At 41.1% G+C, this 20,162-nt stretch overlaps 1 protein-coding gene across 1 annotated transcript in view; it reads right to left on the bottom strand.

Moving 5' to 3' along the window:
- Window positions 1-19,653, bottom strand: part of gphna (gephyrin a) — a 36,656-nt gene extending 17,003 nt beyond the window's left edge. Inside the window, exons 1-16 of the mRNA XM_084014249.1 lie at window positions 19,532-19,653; window positions 14,139-14,217; window positions 12,895-12,952; window positions 12,393-12,485; window positions 11,562-11,656; window positions 11,328-11,394; window positions 9,122-9,427; window positions 6,479-6,580; window positions 5,804-5,941; window positions 4,203-4,245; window positions 3,772-3,909; window positions 3,187-3,279; window positions 2,447-2,502; window positions 1,937-2,056; window positions 1,793-1,851; window positions 204-357 (exon numbers count right to left, since the gene is read on the bottom strand). Of these exons, the coding sequence (XP_083870375.1) occupies window positions 204-357; window positions 1,793-1,851; window positions 1,937-2,056; window positions 2,447-2,502; window positions 3,187-3,279; window positions 3,772-3,909; window positions 4,203-4,245; window positions 5,804-5,941; window positions 6,479-6,580; window positions 9,122-9,427; window positions 11,328-11,394; window positions 11,562-11,656; window positions 12,393-12,485; window positions 12,895-12,952; window positions 14,139-14,217; window positions 19,532-19,595 (1,665 nt within the window). The 5' untranslated portion in view covers window positions 19,596-19,653. The remainder of the gene's footprint in view (window positions 1-203; window positions 358-1,792; window positions 1,852-1,936; window positions 2,057-2,446; window positions 2,503-3,186; window positions 3,280-3,771; window positions 3,910-4,202; window positions 4,246-5,803; window positions 5,942-6,478; window positions 6,581-9,121; window positions 9,428-11,327; window positions 11,395-11,561; window positions 11,657-12,392; window positions 12,486-12,894; window positions 12,953-14,138; window positions 14,218-19,531) is intronic.
- Window positions 19,654-20,162: the final 509 nt, after the last annotated feature.

The following is a 20,162-nucleotide window of genomic DNA, read 5'->3' as shown; positions in this document are numbered from 1 at the left end:
ATTATGTGTTTAACTTTGTTTTTGTCTAATATTATAGTTTATAAAATATGCCTCTCTGCTGGCAGTGGACGTGTCCATGTTTGATGTCATATGCTGTAAACCCTACACCTTTTATGTGAACATGAACCCTTCATTCAGTACAAAACACAACACTCTAAATACAAAGATCACAAGAAAATGTGCATTCTCATCTTTGTTCATACCTCGTTTCCAGTGGACATGACAGCCACCACAGGGAACTTGTGCACGCTGACCTCGGTCACTCCCACTGTAGCCAGCAGGCCGATCTCTGACGGGCCCATGTGTGTCCCTTTAGACAACACACACTCGCCTCGCCTGATGTCATGACCTATTGGCCTGTGCAGAAACACAAACACGTTACACTCATGATTAACTGACTCCCTATCCAGGGAGTTCAACATAGAGGACTGTGTAAAAACATAATTTAAACAAAAATACATATTGTAAGCTATTTTGTTTTGTTTGTACCAGTTCCCCTGGTAAACAGTGCTATGCTATGCTGCGTATATCTTTAGGGCTTTTATTGTGAAAGGTAAGAACAAAAGGAGCGCCATACGCCGAGGAGTATTTTCCCAAATTAATAAATACATTCACAATACTTTGTGACTGTATGTTATGATGCAATGCTTATTTTCTCAGTTGTGCTCTCTACCCTCCTCTGTCTGTCATTTTTCCTTCAGCGCAATGCATGATGGTATATCGAGTTCGGTTATTGACCATTGGTTGTATTCTTCTGTTCCAGATGAATTGCAGGATACTTCGAGTCCACTATATTGGGTATTGGGTAACGTACATCAGTTGCCTTATTGATATTTAGCCTTTCTGAAGCCGACTGTTCATGGTCTCCCAGAGGTCGTGTTTTCAGAATATTATCCTTTTTTTTTTTTAAATGCCGGAAAGTTCTTAAGGCCGTCTGTCATGTTGACAGACTGGAGCCAAAGCGGATGCAACACTGGTGCAGAAGGAGGACTGCAGGATTTCCTCCCGATGAAGCGAGTGCTTGCAGGATCAGTAAATCCCACATTCAGAGAGTCTGGTAAGTCCAGTCTCCAGTGTGGCAGAAAAGTGCCGATTCAGCCTTCAGAACTAAATCAAAACAGGCATGAGAAGTTGTCTGAGGACAATAGCAAAAAAATCAATCCACTTTGGTTGTGTTGACATGAAAGGTTATTGCACTCTGTCTTGTTTTCTCTCCATGCCCTTATAAATACCTATAATATGTATAAACGTGTTCCATAGGCTTAAAAATGGTTTAAAAACACACACAAACACATATAGAGTAAAAGGGACGCTGCAGCTGCCATGAGAGGCGCCGGTGGAACTAATTTTAGAAATTCAGCAACATCTTTTAATCTCATGAAATATCCTGCCTAAATCCATATTTGTTGCTGTTTAACCTCTTCAAAAAGCTTTTTCACTTTGGTCCCAAACAGTTTACTCTCCCATAAGGGGAGGCTCACAGCTCTATTAACAGGAATTGGAAGCTTTGAATGTATAAACAAGTGATATTGGGTTCAGCTGGTGGCTCAGTCTGAGGAGATATTCTCTGAATTTGACAAAAAAGTGCTTTGGATTTAAATATGCCTCGGCTATGTTTTTATGTAATTAAAACCTGAAAACCTCAATGACAGGTAATAATAGATTATGACAGATTGTTTTACAATGCTGTCTATCAACATAACAATGAGAAAGTCTAATGCAACCACGGGGGTCAGCCCTAACAGTATGTAGCCTCCACTCTGTTCTGTACCGTGCTGTGATTTGTTTTTACCTGATGTCCTGTCCAGGCCGGGCCTGCACCATAATCCTCACCTCCAGCTCCTCTGTGCCCTGAAATAAGCCGGGCTGTCAATAACACCACACATAGTGTAAAACTAGACCGTATCCAAGGTAACGCCCTGACTCGTGTACTTACATCCTCAGACTCCCTCAGCAGCTCCGTATCTTCTACTTGGACCACAGCATCAGCTCCACAAGGTATCGGAGCCCCGGTCGTCACCCTCATCACCTGACCTGGCATCACTGTATGGGTGGGCTGCACACACAAACTCAACTGTAAAAAATAGCCATCTGCCTCTAAATCCATTCCTCCTGCCTGTTTTTTCATTATCTAACGTCTTCCACAATTTTCAATGGAGAAACAATTCATTCATTTCAATTAGGGAATCCACTTTTCTTCATAATGGCTCCTCTTTAAATGTCCTCAACCTTATTAACTCTTATAAGAACAATTTAAACAAAGCCAAAATGGAAGCAAATTTAAAATAAGGAAGAGGAAAAGAAGAGTGAGTTGTTAAGTGCATCCTTTAAGTGTAACCAGGCTGTTATGAAGTTTGAACGAACCATGTAGAACTTGATTCAACATTACAAGGTTGTGTTATTCACGACTGTGACGTTACTATAGTGTTCGTGTATTAAAGCTGACCTGCTGTCCAGCCTGTGATTCCCCCATGATGAAGCGATCTCCCGGGCCGTCAGCAGCTGCAGGTCAATGATAATGATGTTCATTAAGTTAATTACGGAAATACAAGATAAGACATTATTACTGACACATGCAGAGTCGGCGGTAATTGTTTTGCTACAGTATCATCACTCAATCTGGTGCCGAAGAAACAGAACACAAAAAGCAAGAACGTGAATATATGTGATGTAAACAGTTCAGTTCCCCAGCATACCAAGTAGCCCAACAGGCTCAAGTTCAGTTTTAGTCTAGTGCCTGCAGACCTCATCAGTATATGGGAAGGGCCATCTACATTCAAACAACTCAGCATGAAAGTATATATCAAAAACAAAATCAAGCATAGGCTGAGTGTTGTTGGTTAATGTGGACCTGTGGAGCAGGTGGTGGGCTGGATGAGAGGGGTCTCCGGTCATTTTAGCTGAAGGTGTGCTTTTAATACCGTGAGTTGACTGGGCTAAGGTCACAGCCAATCATCCACCCAAGTTTCCTCTTGGTGGGTCTGAGAAATTAAGTCAGGAAGCTCTCTATAAAATTAGACCGTGACTATTTTTTTTTAAAGGATTCAGCCAAGAGGACAGTTCATATACAGAGCACCATGGGAAGAATTTGCTCTGTAATAAATTTGATGCCAACTGGTGTCAACTTTAATGGCACTGATTGTTTAACTGAGGTTGTATAGCAATAGATGGTGTTGGTGGTCTCACCTCGTACAGCGTAGCCATCTTTAACGGAAGCAGGGAATGGAGGAAGGTTGTCTTTGGCATAGATGTCCTGAGCGAGCACTCGACCCAAACCATCTAAAGAGATAAGCCCAAGACCAGTTCATTTTAGTGCAATCACTGCAAATATTAACAATAACACACAATGATAATACAGTTATAAGCTGCACGATATATTCAGCATCGCCGTGCTACAACTATTTTGTGGATTTGGTACTCGCTTCCCCCTCTCTCCCTGCAGGGAGGAACGGGGCAACAGTCAACCACGAGTGTGAGGAAAGTTAGGAACCCACCCGACCCGTGAAACATGGAGCCGTCTTGTTAACAATGCACTGTGGGTGTGACTCTTCTTGCTTTCACATCCAGTGAGTAAGAGCACTAAATTGTTAAAAGATCACCGAACTTTGCTCTCAAAGTGCATCAAATAGACACATTTAAGTATAAAATGTAATGTATAAATATATATACAGTAAAAGTATGCTTGTGCATAGACAAGTCCAACTGAACACACATACCTACAGTCAACATAGAGCGAGCGAGCGAGAGAGAGAGAGGGAGAGAGAGACTCACCTCTGTAGTTAATGACTTCAATTCCCAGAATAGGTGTCATCTCTAGAACAGTGATGAAGGCTTTGTCCATTGACGTCAATGGGAACGGAGACATGCGATGACGACGTGCCACTTTACTGATGTCCACCGCACTGTGGCCTACACACACACACACACACACACACACACACACACACACACACACACACACACACACACACACACACACACACACACACACACACACACACACACACACACACACACACACACACACACACACACACACACACACACACACACACACAATTAAAGAGAAAAGTTGTGAGTAAGTGGTAAATATGCTTCTATACACAACAACACTATGAAGTTTAAAGACTTTCCACGGTGATGCAAGTTACTGTTGCAAGGCCGGCATGTTAATGAGACACACACACACACACAGAACTTACTGGCTCTCAGAATATTCTCATTACTTCCACATCGTGACTGAACCTGCAGAGAGACAGACAGATGTTCTATATTTGGTCATTGTTTGATTCAAATATGTGGAAGGGATCATTTAAATACAAGACAGTCTGGCTTTAGTGTTGATCCATCTATTAACGTCTAATACACAGGACATGGAAACACAAATCACATGATGGCTGTGACGTTCAAAGCCAGCAGGAGTGCATCTAATGCCGTGACAGAACAACACAGGATTATCAGAAACTAAATCAGGAATCTGTTTGGGGTTTGACTGATACGTCCAATTGTCTTTCTTAAATCACATACCAGATATATCTGCCGGCTCGTTGTCCATATCTGCTATGGAAGTTCCTCTCCAACACAGCGATATCAAAACAGTTTGTAAAACCTGTGATGACATTTTACTTTCTCTACTTTTCCCATAGTTTTTATTATTTTATTATTAAAACACATGTAGCATATTTTTCGAGAGTTGTTTCTTTGTCTTGATTGCAATGTTAAAAACTGTTCTTACCATTGAATACAAATTGAAAAAGGTAAATAAAACCAGATTTAAACCTACTCTCACTTTCTCTTTGGTCAAAAATAAAGTTTTATTTCACTAATCAATTGGAATCATATCTAGTTTTTTCATAGATTTTAAGTTTATTGTCAATGAAAGTCAACATATCCTGCACATGTTTCCAATTTAAACATATACACAGTATATTTAATGTCACAATAAGGAGTCAATTATTATTATTAATATGATAAAAATTATGAAAAAATGTCCAGTACTTGCAGAACAGGGGGAAATTAGGAATAAAGGCCTAAAAAACATGTGTAAATAAAGGCCTGGATCTCTTGGTGTATTTGAGGTAAATAAAGGCCACTATTATCAATTAAAAATCACTTTGAAGACAATTCCAACAAATTTGGACTTTTTATTCAGAAATGCTCCCCCTCGATATTAATTGGGACAGATGTTATGTGAATGTACCACAACTGAAGATATTTATGTTTCAGTTTTGCTGACAGTCTCATTCACTCCCATTCAATTCCAAACAGCACACGAGTCCCGACCGTCGTGAGTGAGAGGCCGAGCTACGTCCCGACTACTAACTTTTTATATATTAATATACTCACGTGGAAGAAAAATTGACACAGGATTGGGATTCACGTTTAACTTAAACTGTTTGGTAAGTGATCTTAGCTTCGCCTTTACTGGCAGTTTGCCATAATCAGTGATGAAAACAGCAGAAAAGAACGTACAGGAAATTGGGGGATCAAGGAATAAGTAAAACTCTAATCATGCAAGAACTGTCCATTAGTGTTTTTTTATTGAAAACTGCTGAGATAGCTTTTGCTATCAGCAGTTCAATACATATATTCTTGTCATAATCTATGAATCAAAGCATAAATACGACATTTTAAATTTCATGCAACGTGCAACATGTTTTTATATATTTTTACGGTTGATTTGATTTGTTTCTTAGTGATCATTTGTGTGTGTGTGTGTGTGTGTGTGTGTGTGTGTGTGTGTGTGTGTGTGTGTGTGTGTGTGTGTGCGTGCGTGTGTGTGTATATGAAAGGGAGTGTGTACCTTGGGTGTCGGGCATGAGGCTGTGGAAAGGCGGGAGGTCGCCTGTGTTGCCCGTGGTGACTCGGAAGGGGTGGAGCTTAAAGAGGCCGAATCTCGAGGAAGCACCTGAACACCTCGAGAAATGATAGAGTCCGGGATCTACACACACACACACACACACACACACACACACACAGACACACACGCGCACACACACAGACACACAGACAAACACACACTGACACACTTAATGCTTAATCAAAAATTAGCTTCAGTTGTTTTACTACTTGTTTTTATGGAATGCTAAAATGGACAGAATAATATTTGTCCAATTATTCTTAAGATGCTTAAAAGCTTTTTTTTCCAGGTTGTAAAGTAAATAGCCATCACACCTACAAACTGATGCTTTTTAAACCACCAGCATCACCCAAGATTTTAGTTCAGGGCCCCGTTTTATACAACTGGTAAAACTAATCCAGGCTGTTGGCCAGCTAAATTTCATATCTAGCTTCCTGGAAGACAAAAGAAATATAGGCAACATGAGCAGAGAACGATGATTGACTGTGAGCTGATCAGAGGATTGTGACCATGACATGCTGGTTATCTACATATGAAGAACAAGGCCAGCTGTGTGTACCTGAAAGACAAGATGAACTGACCAATGAGAGGAGAGGAGGCCGTGTGTGAGGGTCTCACCTGCTGGTCATGGGTGCAGGAGCAGGTGAAATGAGTGGGCGGGGCGGGTGTGTTGCCGGGCAGATAGGGGGCGCCCTTAGCCATGACCACAGCATGACTTGTCTGATGGACACACAGACACACAGACACACACACGGACACGCACAAACACACAGGCAGAAAGACACGTGTCCCCAGAGACAGACAGGTGAATGAGATGAAATGGGGTGCTTCAATCTGGAATGACGTCACAAAAAGTTGACATTTTTCACGTGATAGCTGCGCCACGGACCACCTCCACATATTAACCAACATTTGGATCCTTATGATTCTTACCAGCTATGTTGCCCTTGGCTTTATCGACGACATTTATCAATCAAGTGTTTGGAACTGGCTTGTGAGAGTAGGTCATCTGTATCTTGATACACTATCTGGATGATGACATGTGATCATGGGTCTGCGTTGTGGATCATTCACCGGTTTGTGGTCTACGGCTGTGAAGTCTCTAGTTCAGCATTTTGGCCGTCGCCATCTTGGAATTTTTGCAACCAGAGAACAGAAGTGACCATATTTGGACTGTGGAGGAGCGACGGGTGGATCTGATGAACACAAGCGGCAGAGCGACACCCGGAGCAGCGACCCTACTGGATCTGGATCCATGTGGATTCTGGTGTGATGCTGCTAACAAAGTTAGCTTCATAATTCAAGGTCAACTTTACAGCTAAGTGTTAAGGTCATCTTAGTAGCTAACTGAATTGGTAGCGATGGTAGCCTTGGTAACGATGCTGTCGTAGCGACCTGTCAATCACATGGTAGCCCCGCCCTAAAGCATACTCTGCTGGTCTATGCGACTCTAAATGGGTTTTTTTGTTTTTGTTTTTTGAATCCTGTATGGTTTACATCCATATTTACTAGCTTGCAGTCTTCTGCTTCCGTATTTTTCCGGGCATATTACTGTATATCTTTGCATGTAACCTCTAGAGAATTGGAATAGTGTGAAACCACTGGCAGGAATCTGTGTGCATCCTCATGCACTTACACAAACATATTAGCCATGTGGAAGAAGCTTGTCAACATCATCGTCAAGTGAAGTTGGACGCATTTGAAGGCCTTCAGGGGTAAATTGTCTTTGAAAACTAGACTTACTTATACTGTAAGAAAGAAATCAGAGCCAAGTGGAGAAGATTGCTAGACTGGTGCCACTGCTGCCAGATTTCCTCCCAGTGAAGCGACTGCTTGCAGGATCAGAAAATCACACTTTCTAGAGTTTTAATAATTCCAGTCAGTTCCTCTGCATGCCCTTATGAAGGCATAATCTATAAGCTGCATATTAATTATTAACTAGAATTACCGCCCTGTAGTTGTATGTTTACAGCTATGTCGGTTCAAAATGTCATCACTTCATCATTTTATCCTTTTAGACATTTGTATGAAATTGTCATAATTAGCATATCAATTCTTGAGTTATGACCCCAAATGTGTTTTTTTGCAAGGTCAAAGTGCCATTTCACCTCCAAATTCCAAGCAGTTCATTCTTAACTCCAAGTGGTTTGTGCCAATTTCAGTCCTCAGTCCAAAAGGCTGCATGTATTGGAAAAAGATAATGTTATCATTTCCAAAACTCACAACATGTTTTTATCGAACGAAAGACTCTGCTTCAATCCATATTTACTGGTGTTCTGGCAAAGCAGAGAAGCTTGAATCTGTATTAACAGACATTCAAAAACACCAATAGAAGCATCGAATGTAGAAAATATTGGGTACAGCCCTAGTGCCTCAGTCTGAGCTACTTTCCCCATTTACAGAGCCCGTGTTTGAACACCGGATTGGTTTTCTGCAAACAGCAGAACGGGCAGCTAATGGACCGTGAGGGGGTGTCGCTGTATTTAACTAGAAGTGAATTGGATTAGAATCGGAGACGACCAAGTTTAAAACGTTTAAAATGTCTTATTATCTTTCAAAAATGAAAAGGACGCGTAATAATATATTACGGCAGAAATTTTACAACAGCAAAAATGTCCTTTGCAACCACTGGACCCCTGTTCCTAAGTGATGCTGCAGTATGGGCTTTACTTATTTTTCCTCCATCAAGGAAGTGTGTGGGGGGTGGGGGGGTGTCGGCAATATTCCAATAAGATATTCATCCAGATAAGATATTCAGATACAGATTTGAATACCAGTCGTAAACAGGGTCTCAATATCAATGTTCAAACTTAACATTAAGTTAAAGTTCCACCCAGAAAAGTTTCAATGTTCTGAGAAGAATGTTAATGATTTTCTGAAGCTGCCTATTTTTTGTATTTTTCATGATTATTATTGTGGTCTTGAGGCAGCCTATAGCATTTGAGCAGCAGTTGTCTGTAGTACCAACCCTGTCTCCTACAAAATGGCATTACCATACAAGTAAATTGCACTCTGAATTACGTAAGGAAATGTTTTTTCCCCACAGACCGAATGGTTTGAAACCCCCAAAAAGTCATGTTCACCTCTAAACTTAATTCAGAATGCAGTTTCATTATGTGGGAGCGTAACTTTTAGGAGGCCAGGCTGGTCGTACAGTACCCTGCTGCTGCAATGACCCAATTTCGCCACACGGATCATTAAAGTTCCATCTATCACGTTTCCAGCAGCAGCAGGTCATGGGTCTCCGGTCGCCTGGTTTACCTTGGCAGCGATAGCAGCTGCGGTGATGTGAGAGGAACCATGCTGGTGATGGTGGTGGTTGTGCACATGTCGAGCTCTCCTCCTGTCCTCCTCCTCCTCCTCCTCCTCATCCTCCTCTTCCTCACACTGGGTGCCGCGCTCCATGGTGTGCATGTTGATGTGAGTGTCAATGTGCGTGTTGGCCAGCAGAGGGGAAGGGGAGGGCAGCTGCTCCAGGGCGGCATGCGTGGATTTAACCCTGACTGTGGCGTCACGCAGGAGGTCGATGGCGTGGGGAAGAGCGGGCAGGATGAACTGAAAACACTCCTGGAGAAAACAACGCAGAAGTTAAACTCTAGAGCACGGACTAATATGGTAAATGGCCTCATTTATATAGCACTTTTCTCCAAAGCGCTTTACATCAATGACTGACATTCACCCATTCACGCAGCGACGGCAGAGTCATCCAAGCAGGGCGACAGCCAGCTCGTCAGGAGCAATTAGGGTGAGGTGTCTTGCTCAGGGACACCAGGTACTCAGCTAGGAGGAGCCGGGGATCGAACCGGCAATCTTACGGTCACCAGCCATCTGCTCTACCTCCTGGAGCATTATATGGGATTGATTGTAATAGCTCCATACGATCTGACTTGTGTTCGGTCATCTGTGTTCGGTCATATAGTGATCAGTTTTGATGACCGCTGAGAGCATACAGTTCTTTTGGGGAGTTTTTCAATGAAAATAGCTGCCTGCTTTTTTAAAAAAATCTGAATAGCTTTTGGTTCCATAAATTGGGGTGCTACACGCCGAAGTTTATATTGCTTCTGTTAATACTACCACTACTGTTAATGCTACTACCACCAACACCAAATGCAGGTGGAACCCAAGGGCCTGGGCTGCACGAGATTTCTGCCTAAAAGCCTATTAAGGCCGTTTTTTCTCGCCACTGCCGCTGTAACTCTGGTGATGTTGGGACTTTGAGCAGGACAAGAATATGCTCATGATTTTCAGAGTTAATACATTTTCAATGTATTAAGTGTCCTGAGAAAACTTCTGTTGTGATACGACACTATAAATACAATTGAATTTAATTATACAGTTAGCCCCGTGACCCTGAATACAGGATAAGCGGTAGACAATGGATGGATGGATGGATGGATACAGTTAGCCTGCTGCAACAGGCGGATTTTTGTGGACCAATCCCAGAAGTCAATACGCACTGGTTCCCTCGACAAAAAGCTAACATCACATAAGCGTGAGTATACACAATGACAGCGTAAAGGCGGACTAGTCAGCGTGATCTCTCATTTAGCTTCTTGTGCTACAGAGATAATTACTGATGTATTTTATATCATAGAACCAAATGATAAAATCTCTTAAAGTTGAGATCAAACTACACTTCCGGAGTATCTATCTACCATATGGTGTCATATTTCCCTTTAAACAGGAGAGGAGGCAGGACATAATGTTGATTTGATCATTCAAAAGCTTATCTTCCCTGCAACTCTGTTCTGTTAAAAGTTGCAGATTGATTGAGAGATCAATCTCATGATATAATTGGTTGAAATTTGTTCGTACTAGCTGATGTAAGCACACGTCATATTTTGTTTTCCAGCAAGCATAAAACATTGGCTTTTGATATAAAAATACAAAAAGGTGATTTTTTGGTAATTTTTTCAGTATATATTGTTAAAAACAAGTTGTATGTTAAAAATGCATTTTCCATTACAGCTTAAGCACAGACGTTATTTTAGGCATCTAACCAAAAACAAATAAAAAAAAACACAAAAGCAGTGACCATAGATATAATCTGTTCTACATTTAGACGCTGACTCATTCCCAGGCTTTAGGACACGTTACTGCAGCACTCTATTACAACAGCAAACAAAAAGGCAACAGAAGTGTTGATTATATTAAGGCTCCTGGGTAAAAGTTGTACATATTTTTGACCCAACCTTTCTGACCATCCAGCTGCATTGATTTGGAGTGGAACGTCCCTTCTACTTCTGTTCTACTTCTATGGTTGTGACAAGCAATGCTTTTGCAAGTCTTTGAGTATTAAGTCCTTAAGAAATCGGTATGCAAATCCCATTTCAAATTACATTACATTTCATAGTTAAAAAAATAACAATGTCAGTTTTGTAGAGCTACATGTGAGACTCTCGTAACAACTAACAGGGAGATGTACATTACATGAGTAAGGAGGTTCAGAGTAAGCACAGAATCCCACCTGAGAGCCCTTCTTGCTCCCTGGCAGGTTGATGATCAGAGTTTTGCCACGGATACCACACACTGGCCTGGGGAGAAGACGCAGGATAAAACAGATTAGATCAGGAGAGGATACCAGACGGACTAATCTGGTTAGAATAAAACAGATTAGCAGATTACGACTGCACATCCTGGTGTAGACAGCATGTCTGACTCACTGACGCTGAACATGGTAGTGAAAATATGAAGTCGTCACCTGGACAGCATGCCAAGTGGTGTAACGTTGAGTGATCCCATCAGCATGGCGAGAGCCATCCCCGGAGCCTCTCGCTCGATCACTTCTCTGGTGGCCTACAACACAAACACCAGCTCTCTGCTAGTTCACACAATCCAAAAACTCGTTATCTGGAATACACCCTCAAAGCAGTATATTTACTTCATCTTAATCACAGGCCGTGGTTCCACTTGACTTTTTAATGGGACTTTTATCATGCAGTCACGCCAGGACGCATTAACCGTTAGCCTGTGTGCTCTGAGATCAGATCGTGCTCACATTGGGATCCGCTCAGCCAGACCACATGCCGAGATGGCCTGGCTTGTTTGGATCTCAGTGTGGTATTCTTCAATAAAAGAAGTACTAGTACTGCAGGGAGGAATAATAAGCTTCACAATTGTGAAGAATGTGTAGTGTTTGAAATGTGTTTATTACCAAGTTAACAGAGATTTGTTAGTGGCTATTCTTCAATAAAACAAGTCTACTAATACTAGAGGCAGCAAAAGTAAGCAGCAAAAATAATGGTCTTTTATTGTGACGTATGAAATGTTTTTATTACCAAATCAACAGAACTTTGTTCGTGGCTATTCTTCAATAAAACGAGTTTGCTAATACTGTAGGGAGGGGCTTTTATTGTGAAGAATGTATAGGATATGAAATATATGAATCCAGCGTTGTACAGCCACTGCTTTAACCATTAAATATATCTGATCACTATCCGATCAGGCCGGTCGCATTGAAAAGACAAGTGTAACCACAGTATTGCTTTTCACTTTAATTCAACTTTTACAGTCGGTGGCTCCGTGTTTGTACCTCAGGTGTAACATCTCGTGGTGCAAAGCCAGTCCCTCCAGTCGTGAGGATGAGATTCAGCTGCTGTTCATCGCACCACTCCAAAAGAGTTTCCTGTACACATGTAAACACAGTTTACTACAGCAGGCAGCTGCAATGGATGAACACACTTGAAACTTTCATTAAACTCATTTAATGACAAACAGCTGTCCTGCTCAAATGTCATTGAGCAAAACAATCCCTGCCAGGTCTAATTCCCCCACAGGGATCCACTCATATTCAAACAACAAGCATTGAGTGGCTGGAAAAGCACTGCAATGAGGAATCATGACCAGCTAAGTGTTGGATGATGGACAGATAAGACTTGTGAGGAAGTATGTGAGGGGGAACTGGCCACTGTTTGCATTCAGTGTTCAAGTGTTTCTTCTTCTAACACAGATTGAACAATTTTTGAGTGCCAGTGGGAAAGTGTGTCCAGCAATAAAGTGAGTGATGGGATTGAGCTCAAAGCAAAGACACGTACCTTGATTTCATCAATCTCATCTGGAACGATCTTGTAGGCTGCTATGACTCCTCCTAGCCTGCAGGAGGTGACAATGATTAGAGTAAGTGTGTACAGGCATGTGTGTATATGTGTGTGTGCAGACAACTACAGATTCAGATCAGTCTCAAAATTAATGAATGCACAGAGAAGGATACACACATGTATTTTTTGATTTACAGTTAACAGACTCGTAGTGATTAATGTATGTATGTAAGAAAATCCACTTATAAAAAACAACGTTCACAAATATATATTTCTGATACACAAGTATTTCTTGTTTTAAATAATAATTTGGATGTTGTTCCATTTTTATTACAGTGTGTTGAACCTGCATTCATGTACTGATTGCCATCTGTGAACTCCAATCACAAACGCAATCAACAGGGAACTATTTGTAGCCAAACAGATATCTCCGTCCATTTCATCCAATCATGTAAGCGTGGATTAAAGGGGATGATTTTATTTAATTTGGTAGTGTTAGATCTGCGTTGTCTGCCGTTATGAACAGGAGGATGGGTATCCAACTTACAATCAGCTGCCCAGAGATCAGAGGTCAACCTCAACATGGCATCTGGTGGCGGTGTAAGTAGCTTCTGAGTTATGAATTCCTAATACATTAGTGATGAGCTAGTGTTAGCTACATAATGCTAATAGACAATCTAGGATATTTAGCTTGCTAGCCGTAATATGATCTTAGAAAGGCTGATTATAACAAGTGGATATAATAAGTGGATGTAGTCGCTGTGACGTCACCCATTGGTTTGTGGACTACGGTTTTGAAGGATCAAGTTCGCCATTTTGGTCGCTGCCATCTTGGATTTTGGCCATTGCCATCTTGGATTTTTACAAACAGTGAAGGAAGTGACCATAATTGGACTGCGGAGCAGCAACAGGTGGATATGACGACCACAGGCGGCAGAGCGGCACCCCGAGCAGCAACCTTACTGCCTCTGGATCAATCTGACTGCTGGTGTGAAGCCATTAATAAAGTTAGCTTCCATAATTCAAGATCAACTTTACAGCTAAGAGTTAAAGTAATCTTAGTAGCTAATTGCATTGGTAGCGATGGTAGCGACCTGTCAATCCCAACATACAGGGATGCACTATAGCCTATTTGGCTCTATGCGGGACGATAATTTACTAAATGAGCATCATGCTGTATTGAAGAAGACTTAAACTAGCGATTGATCCGACTCCATAACACAATGTGTGTGTAGACTCACAGTGAAGGATCATGGACCAGGTCCTTCAGGTTCACTCCACTCCTGTCCTCAGCCAAGTTCTTGAAACAGCTGTCACTGACTGAAGAAGAGAGAAGTTCATTATCATTACAGAACAGAACAGCTGACGAATATGATACAGTTTTAAGGAATATTTAAAATAAAAATGTTCACCGACACTGATGGTTGTGTTTTCAGCTCAGTGTCTAATTACTGATTCACAGGCCTGAATAAGTTAGTTTTCCAAGGGAACTTTGTGTACACGTTCAAAAGGGAAACGGCTTGTGGAAATGTTGTTACACATTAATACATGGAGCTATCACACTATTTGCCTCTAGTCTACAGACAGCAGCTCATTCACCCATGGTTTATATATTTATTTTGTTATTATATTACGGTATGAATTGCTAAAGTAAAAACACTTGAGATTGTCCAGATCCACTGTAAAGAGTGACTGTAGACTAACAAAGTGATTTAAAAAAACACTTTGAACACTTAACCTAAGCTAACTACGTACAGTAGTTTTATTGTCTTAACCTAAACAAGTGACTGAGAACAATAACAATGATAATAAACAATTGTTATAAGCTACTACTACAACAACTTGGCTGGGTGTAAATAGTTGAATAGCTGCTGTGTGACTCTTCTCCCCAGGAGCAAATAGACAGACTATTTAATCAGTCAAAGGTCACTTTGTTCTGGCCTGGTTCTGACAGCGCTGGCTGTTTCTCCCCACTTCCATTCTTTATGCTAAGCTACGCTAAGCCGCTGCTGGTTGAAGCCATATATAATGAACAGATATAAGGAGTATTGATCTCGTTTAACACTCATGTGCCTCAAAATGTAAAAAAAAAATGCAATTTTGAAAAGCTAAGACTACATTTTCGATCTACATAAACAACAATCTAGGTGACTTCTCACCAGAAAACCCAAGCTGTCTAAAAATTACATTTAAACACTAATATAATTAGTTAATTAGATATTACACTTTTAAGACTTTTGAAGCAATTGCAGATATTCTGCAAGCTGACATACGAACATGAAAACGTAGCTTATTGGGAAAACTTGGTCCACTTGGTTCAAGGGCAAACATATTTAGAGCATCCAGGCTATCAGCTTTGGTATTTATAGGTGAAAGTGAGTGTGGTCTCAAGGGTGACATCATCCTCCATTCCAGGTGAAACCAGAGACTCAGTGAAAGGGGGACTCTTCAATCTCTATGGCGGTGTCCCAAATCCCTCACTGCTCACCATGTAGTGGACTATAGTGAGTTCTCAATGTCAATCTTAATGTCCGAATGTATAGCAAGAATTACCCTATATAGTGGACTAAAGTATCCCACAATTCACCTTGAAAAGTAGAATACTATCATGCTGTGTGCTGAAACAAGGAAACATTATGTTTTGTATGTATTGACTGAGAGAAATCCATGAAAACAATATATTTTAATGTGAGCAGAGCATCACAACAAGCTGGACACAAAGCACTTTGTATTTATTTATTAATTAAGGAATATACGTATTGCCTCCAAATTGACAACGGCAGCTATACAGCTCCTTTCATTCTTACCTTTCACAATAAAAGCACTAGAAATATACGCAGCTTCAATGCTTAACAGGGGAACTAAAATAACTTACAATTTGTATTTATAACAACAAATTATGTTGGTATTTATTATGGATAGTCCACCAGCTACCATTGTAATCGTACGTCAGCAGTTAAGTAATTAACGGTGTAGGGAAAATGACCGTAGTAGTGTCACAAAGTGTTTTCAAACTTCTTGGATAGTGACAAGGGAGCAGTGAATGAGACACAACCTATAATAAGCCTTATATGCTAGTCTTACACATCTTGTATGGTGCCTATGCAGGTACACTGAATCTATAGCAATAGATCCAAATGTTTGTATTGTTTTGTAAATACAAACCTCAATTCCAATTAATAACAAATGTACTATAGTATGGACATGACTCGTAATACTCTCTTAAGGTACGTTCGCACCAAACGCATGCAGTTCTATTGCATACAAAGTCAATGCAAACACACTTATTTATACTCTATATAAAGATGTGTGTGACGTGAAAGCCCATCAGCATTGAGATTCTTCTCCTGTCGTCAGTGAATCAGAAATGGAGACAAAATATGTTGTAGGTATTTGATCACCCAGAGCTCAACGATAGTAATTTACATTTGTAAAATGACTGAACAGAACTATGTCCATACTGATTTTGTACGCATGAGCCTTTAAAGTCATAGCAAAAACACACATTTACTCCATTTGGTGGTAATGACGCAATGCAAATGACGCAAATACGCCAAAATCAAGGTCTAGATAGTAGCTATTAGTCCAGAGACCAGACCAGACTACGTGGAGAAACCAGAGACTGTCTGTGGTACAAAGTTACAAACAACAAGGTCCCTGCCATATGTCTAAATGATGTTATTTTAAGAGTTGAATGTTAGCATACCATATATATACATTATGATGTTAAACGATCAGACAGGATGGTGTTTGATTACTCAGCGTATCTGGGACTTCACAACAAAGCAGAAATAGTGGTTATTTCAGTCCTGTGATGAAACCTTGTTATGGATTACATCGAGGTATAATAACATAAATAAACTCAACTGATTCCAAATGAACACAACTGATCTTGCGATCAAACTCATGCAAGAAGAGTAACGTAAGGCGGAAATATGCTTTGCGTTTGGTGTGAACACATCTTAAGAAGGAGAGTTAATTTTTAGCTTTCCAAAAGGATAGGTGACATTAGCTTTGGAACAATATCAGCAACATTATTGAAAACAAGCCAACCTGCGCACACACCAACATGCATTAGACATTTTCTGTACACTGTTAGGAATATAGTCAATTTCATAACTGCACAGTGAGCGTGAATCAAGGAAACCACCTAAACCAAGCCATGAAGATGTCTTGAACTTGCTGTTATAGACATATCTGACCCCACAAGAAAAATCCCATTCAGATCCCCATCTTACCAATACTGTTCTGAAATAAAGGTAAAGTGCATCAATATGCAGTTGTGATGCAATGACTTCACTTTTCAGAATGTGAGGTTGCTGCCTGGTTACACTACAGGATAGATACAGTATATGATTATAATAAAACGTTTTGTATTTTACTAACTCAATTGGTGGGCTTAAATGGTGAGATCCTAACTGTGTGACTTGGCACAGTGTGTTGCTTTTATAGAGTGAAGCCAACTAAGCTCGCCTCCCTCCTCTCCAAAAACTGAGATTACAAATGTCACCAACTGAAACACAATCTCTCAACGATGGCAGACTGTTGTTGTTGTTGTTGTGAAGCTTTCTGGCTTCATAACAAACTAGAGGCACCTGCGCCCTTAAATGTATTCCTGATTTAGTAAAAGATTCATTTTTTAAGACCAACAATAATATGTTATGTACTCAGATTGTTTACTTAAGTAATAGCACAGGGCAAAGATACTCTGTTACAAATACAGTAAAGTAGAAATATATATGTCCTTATTGATGTATATGTATTATTGATACCAAAATAAATGTGTTTGTGTTTTCCTTCTGGCATACAATAGAAGCAAGGACATATGGACGTTCTACCAAGATAGGTAACAGTTGCTACTTAGGACACTTGATAATGTTCTTTAGTTTTTTTTATTTTTTAGTCACGTAGTAGATAACTCTTCTGTTATTTGTCCCTGAAGGTATAAATATTTAAAAACAAAAAAGTAATTTCCTTGAAACAGCTGAGCCATGTTTTTTCCTCCACAAATGCTATTTAGAGAGAGGGAGATATCGTGGGGGACTATGTTTGGCTGCGGATTAATACCCATTTGGTGTGCTAATGAGTGTACTAACAGTGTAGCTTATGTGTGTGTTTTTAAGCCTGTGAAGGAATAAGATATGAGAGGCTTTGGGATACACACACACTAATAGCAAGTAGGATCACCTCATCATTGATATGGTATTTTAATGGAAATTGATGCTAAAAATATAGAATTTCACCACTTCCTTAAGTAATCTCATTTCCCCTTTGGACACATAAAGCCATTGCCCATTAAAATATTCCCAAATGTAATTCAGCTAGCAGACCTCATACAGTGTGTTTAACCTGGTTGCTGCTGTCCGGTAATCACAAGAGGAAAACCTCATATATATGATGCTGATTTCACAATCAACCTACAAGGCTTTGGTTAGCAGAAGCAGCTGTTCTTATGTGGTCATTGTAAAAAATGAAGTCACGTTTCCTGAACCCCATACTTGACCATAAACATGGCCTAACCCCTCAGTTAAAACCCCACATGAACGGGTTGGGAACGTGTGTCAACATGTGACAGGAGGTTGTGACGGTCAGCTGTATGGACAGCAGGCTTAGCTGCCGTTAGCCGAGATGCTAGCTCATCAAAACCACGACAGACTTCCCAGCCAGCTGCTGAGGCGCATCCTCTTAGCATTGCTCTCACGTCTCCCCCTGCCGCCTTGGCAAGGAGGCAGCAGGGCGACTGGTGGCTGTCACACGACTGGATCCTGGTCCCACTACTCCTCTGCACAACTCAGGCGAACATCAGAGCTAATTAGGGAAGCTGCTAAAACAACCCGCAAAAGCAGGATTCATTTCGCCTTGGCAGTGCGCCTCGTCTTCTAAGTAGCTTATAATAGCTACCAAACGCACGATTTAGGATTAATAAATGTGCATTTCTGAGCTCAATTAAAAAAAACAGACATTAAGCCCAAATTAAACGGCCGTCAAATGAACCATAAAAGAAATGTTAATGAAGAGCACCCTCACTAGCGGCCAACATATTGGATCTGCAAAGAGGACATGAATAATGCAGCTGATGTAGGCTCGGTATCGCTACATTGCTAGAAAATATAACGTCCCCTGTGTCAAGGTGGCAACATACAGCAGCACGGCTAGAAGAACGGCCGTTCTGCTTTCAAAATAAAAGCGCCAATCTTCGTTTAAAAACCCATTGCTCGCCAAGGAATAGCGCCCTAATTTTGAAAGTCTTTGCTGGGCGTTCTTTTTCCTCCTGGCTCACTTGACGCCGATTAAAATATCTCACTACAATGTCGTGTAGCTATCTAGAACAACACTGAATATGGCACTCAAGTATTCACGCGTATAATGTATTCATCATAAACTCCACTGCAGTGTTGCATATAACGTCGTTACAAAGCAAATCGCACATCTGTCCGACCTGTCAAAAAGGCAGCGAGCTATCGCTTCACCAATGACAGTCAACCAAACCGGTTAGCTTAGCACACTGGCTAACGGCAGCTAGCTCGGCAGCTCGCATTGTGACACCGACGTAGACAGGCAACCGACGGCAAAACGCCACCGAAGACTACGGTGGAGAAACGTTTGGTCGCATTTTATCAAACCGTGTCCTTACCCGTCAGAATCCCCACTCGGGTCTGATGGTCGTGGTTGGTGAGCACCATCCCGTCCGCCGCCATGTTTACAACCTCAGTCTGCGCTGTGCCGGCACATACATAGAAACAGTGGTGGTGTGCGGGCTGCTGCTGCACCTCTGGAGGACGACTCCAGTGTGTGTGCGCGCGCGCGTGTGTGCGCGTGTGTGTCCTTTTAAGTGTAAGTGTCCTCCAACTAGTAGGTAAAGATTTAGGGACTGTCTCCAAAAAATACTGATAGGGACCAGAAGGACTGGTACTGGCTTGAGAAAACCCCCAAATAACAGTAAATTGACCGATGTGAGACATATCTTACATTGGCCCAACAGGCAGTCAGTCAGTGCTCCATTTTGTACGAAACGTAGTGCATTTGTAGATTTTGGTGGGATAACACCAGTCGTAAAATATATTAAAGGTCAGTGGCGTGCACAGACATTTTGGGGGGCAGGTGCTCGGTGAAAACTAAGGGCACTTTATGCGGCATGTAGAACTGACGGCTGGCTTATAGCTGAGTGAGATTTAAAAAAATAAATAATAATTACAGGCACATGTTGAACGTAATTGCATATTTATTTATCAATATCTTAATAAAATTACTTGACCTTTGAACTG

The sequence above is a fragment of the Eutrigla gurnardus genome, assembly GCF_963514095.1.
Source record: "Eutrigla gurnardus genome assembly, chromosome: 7".
Classification (NCBI taxonomy): domain Eukaryota; kingdom Metazoa; phylum Chordata; class Actinopteri; order Perciformes; family Triglidae; genus Eutrigla; species Eutrigla gurnardus.
The sequence above is the reverse complement of the archived record's forward strand: the minus strand, read 5'-3'. Positions and strand labels throughout refer to the sequence as shown.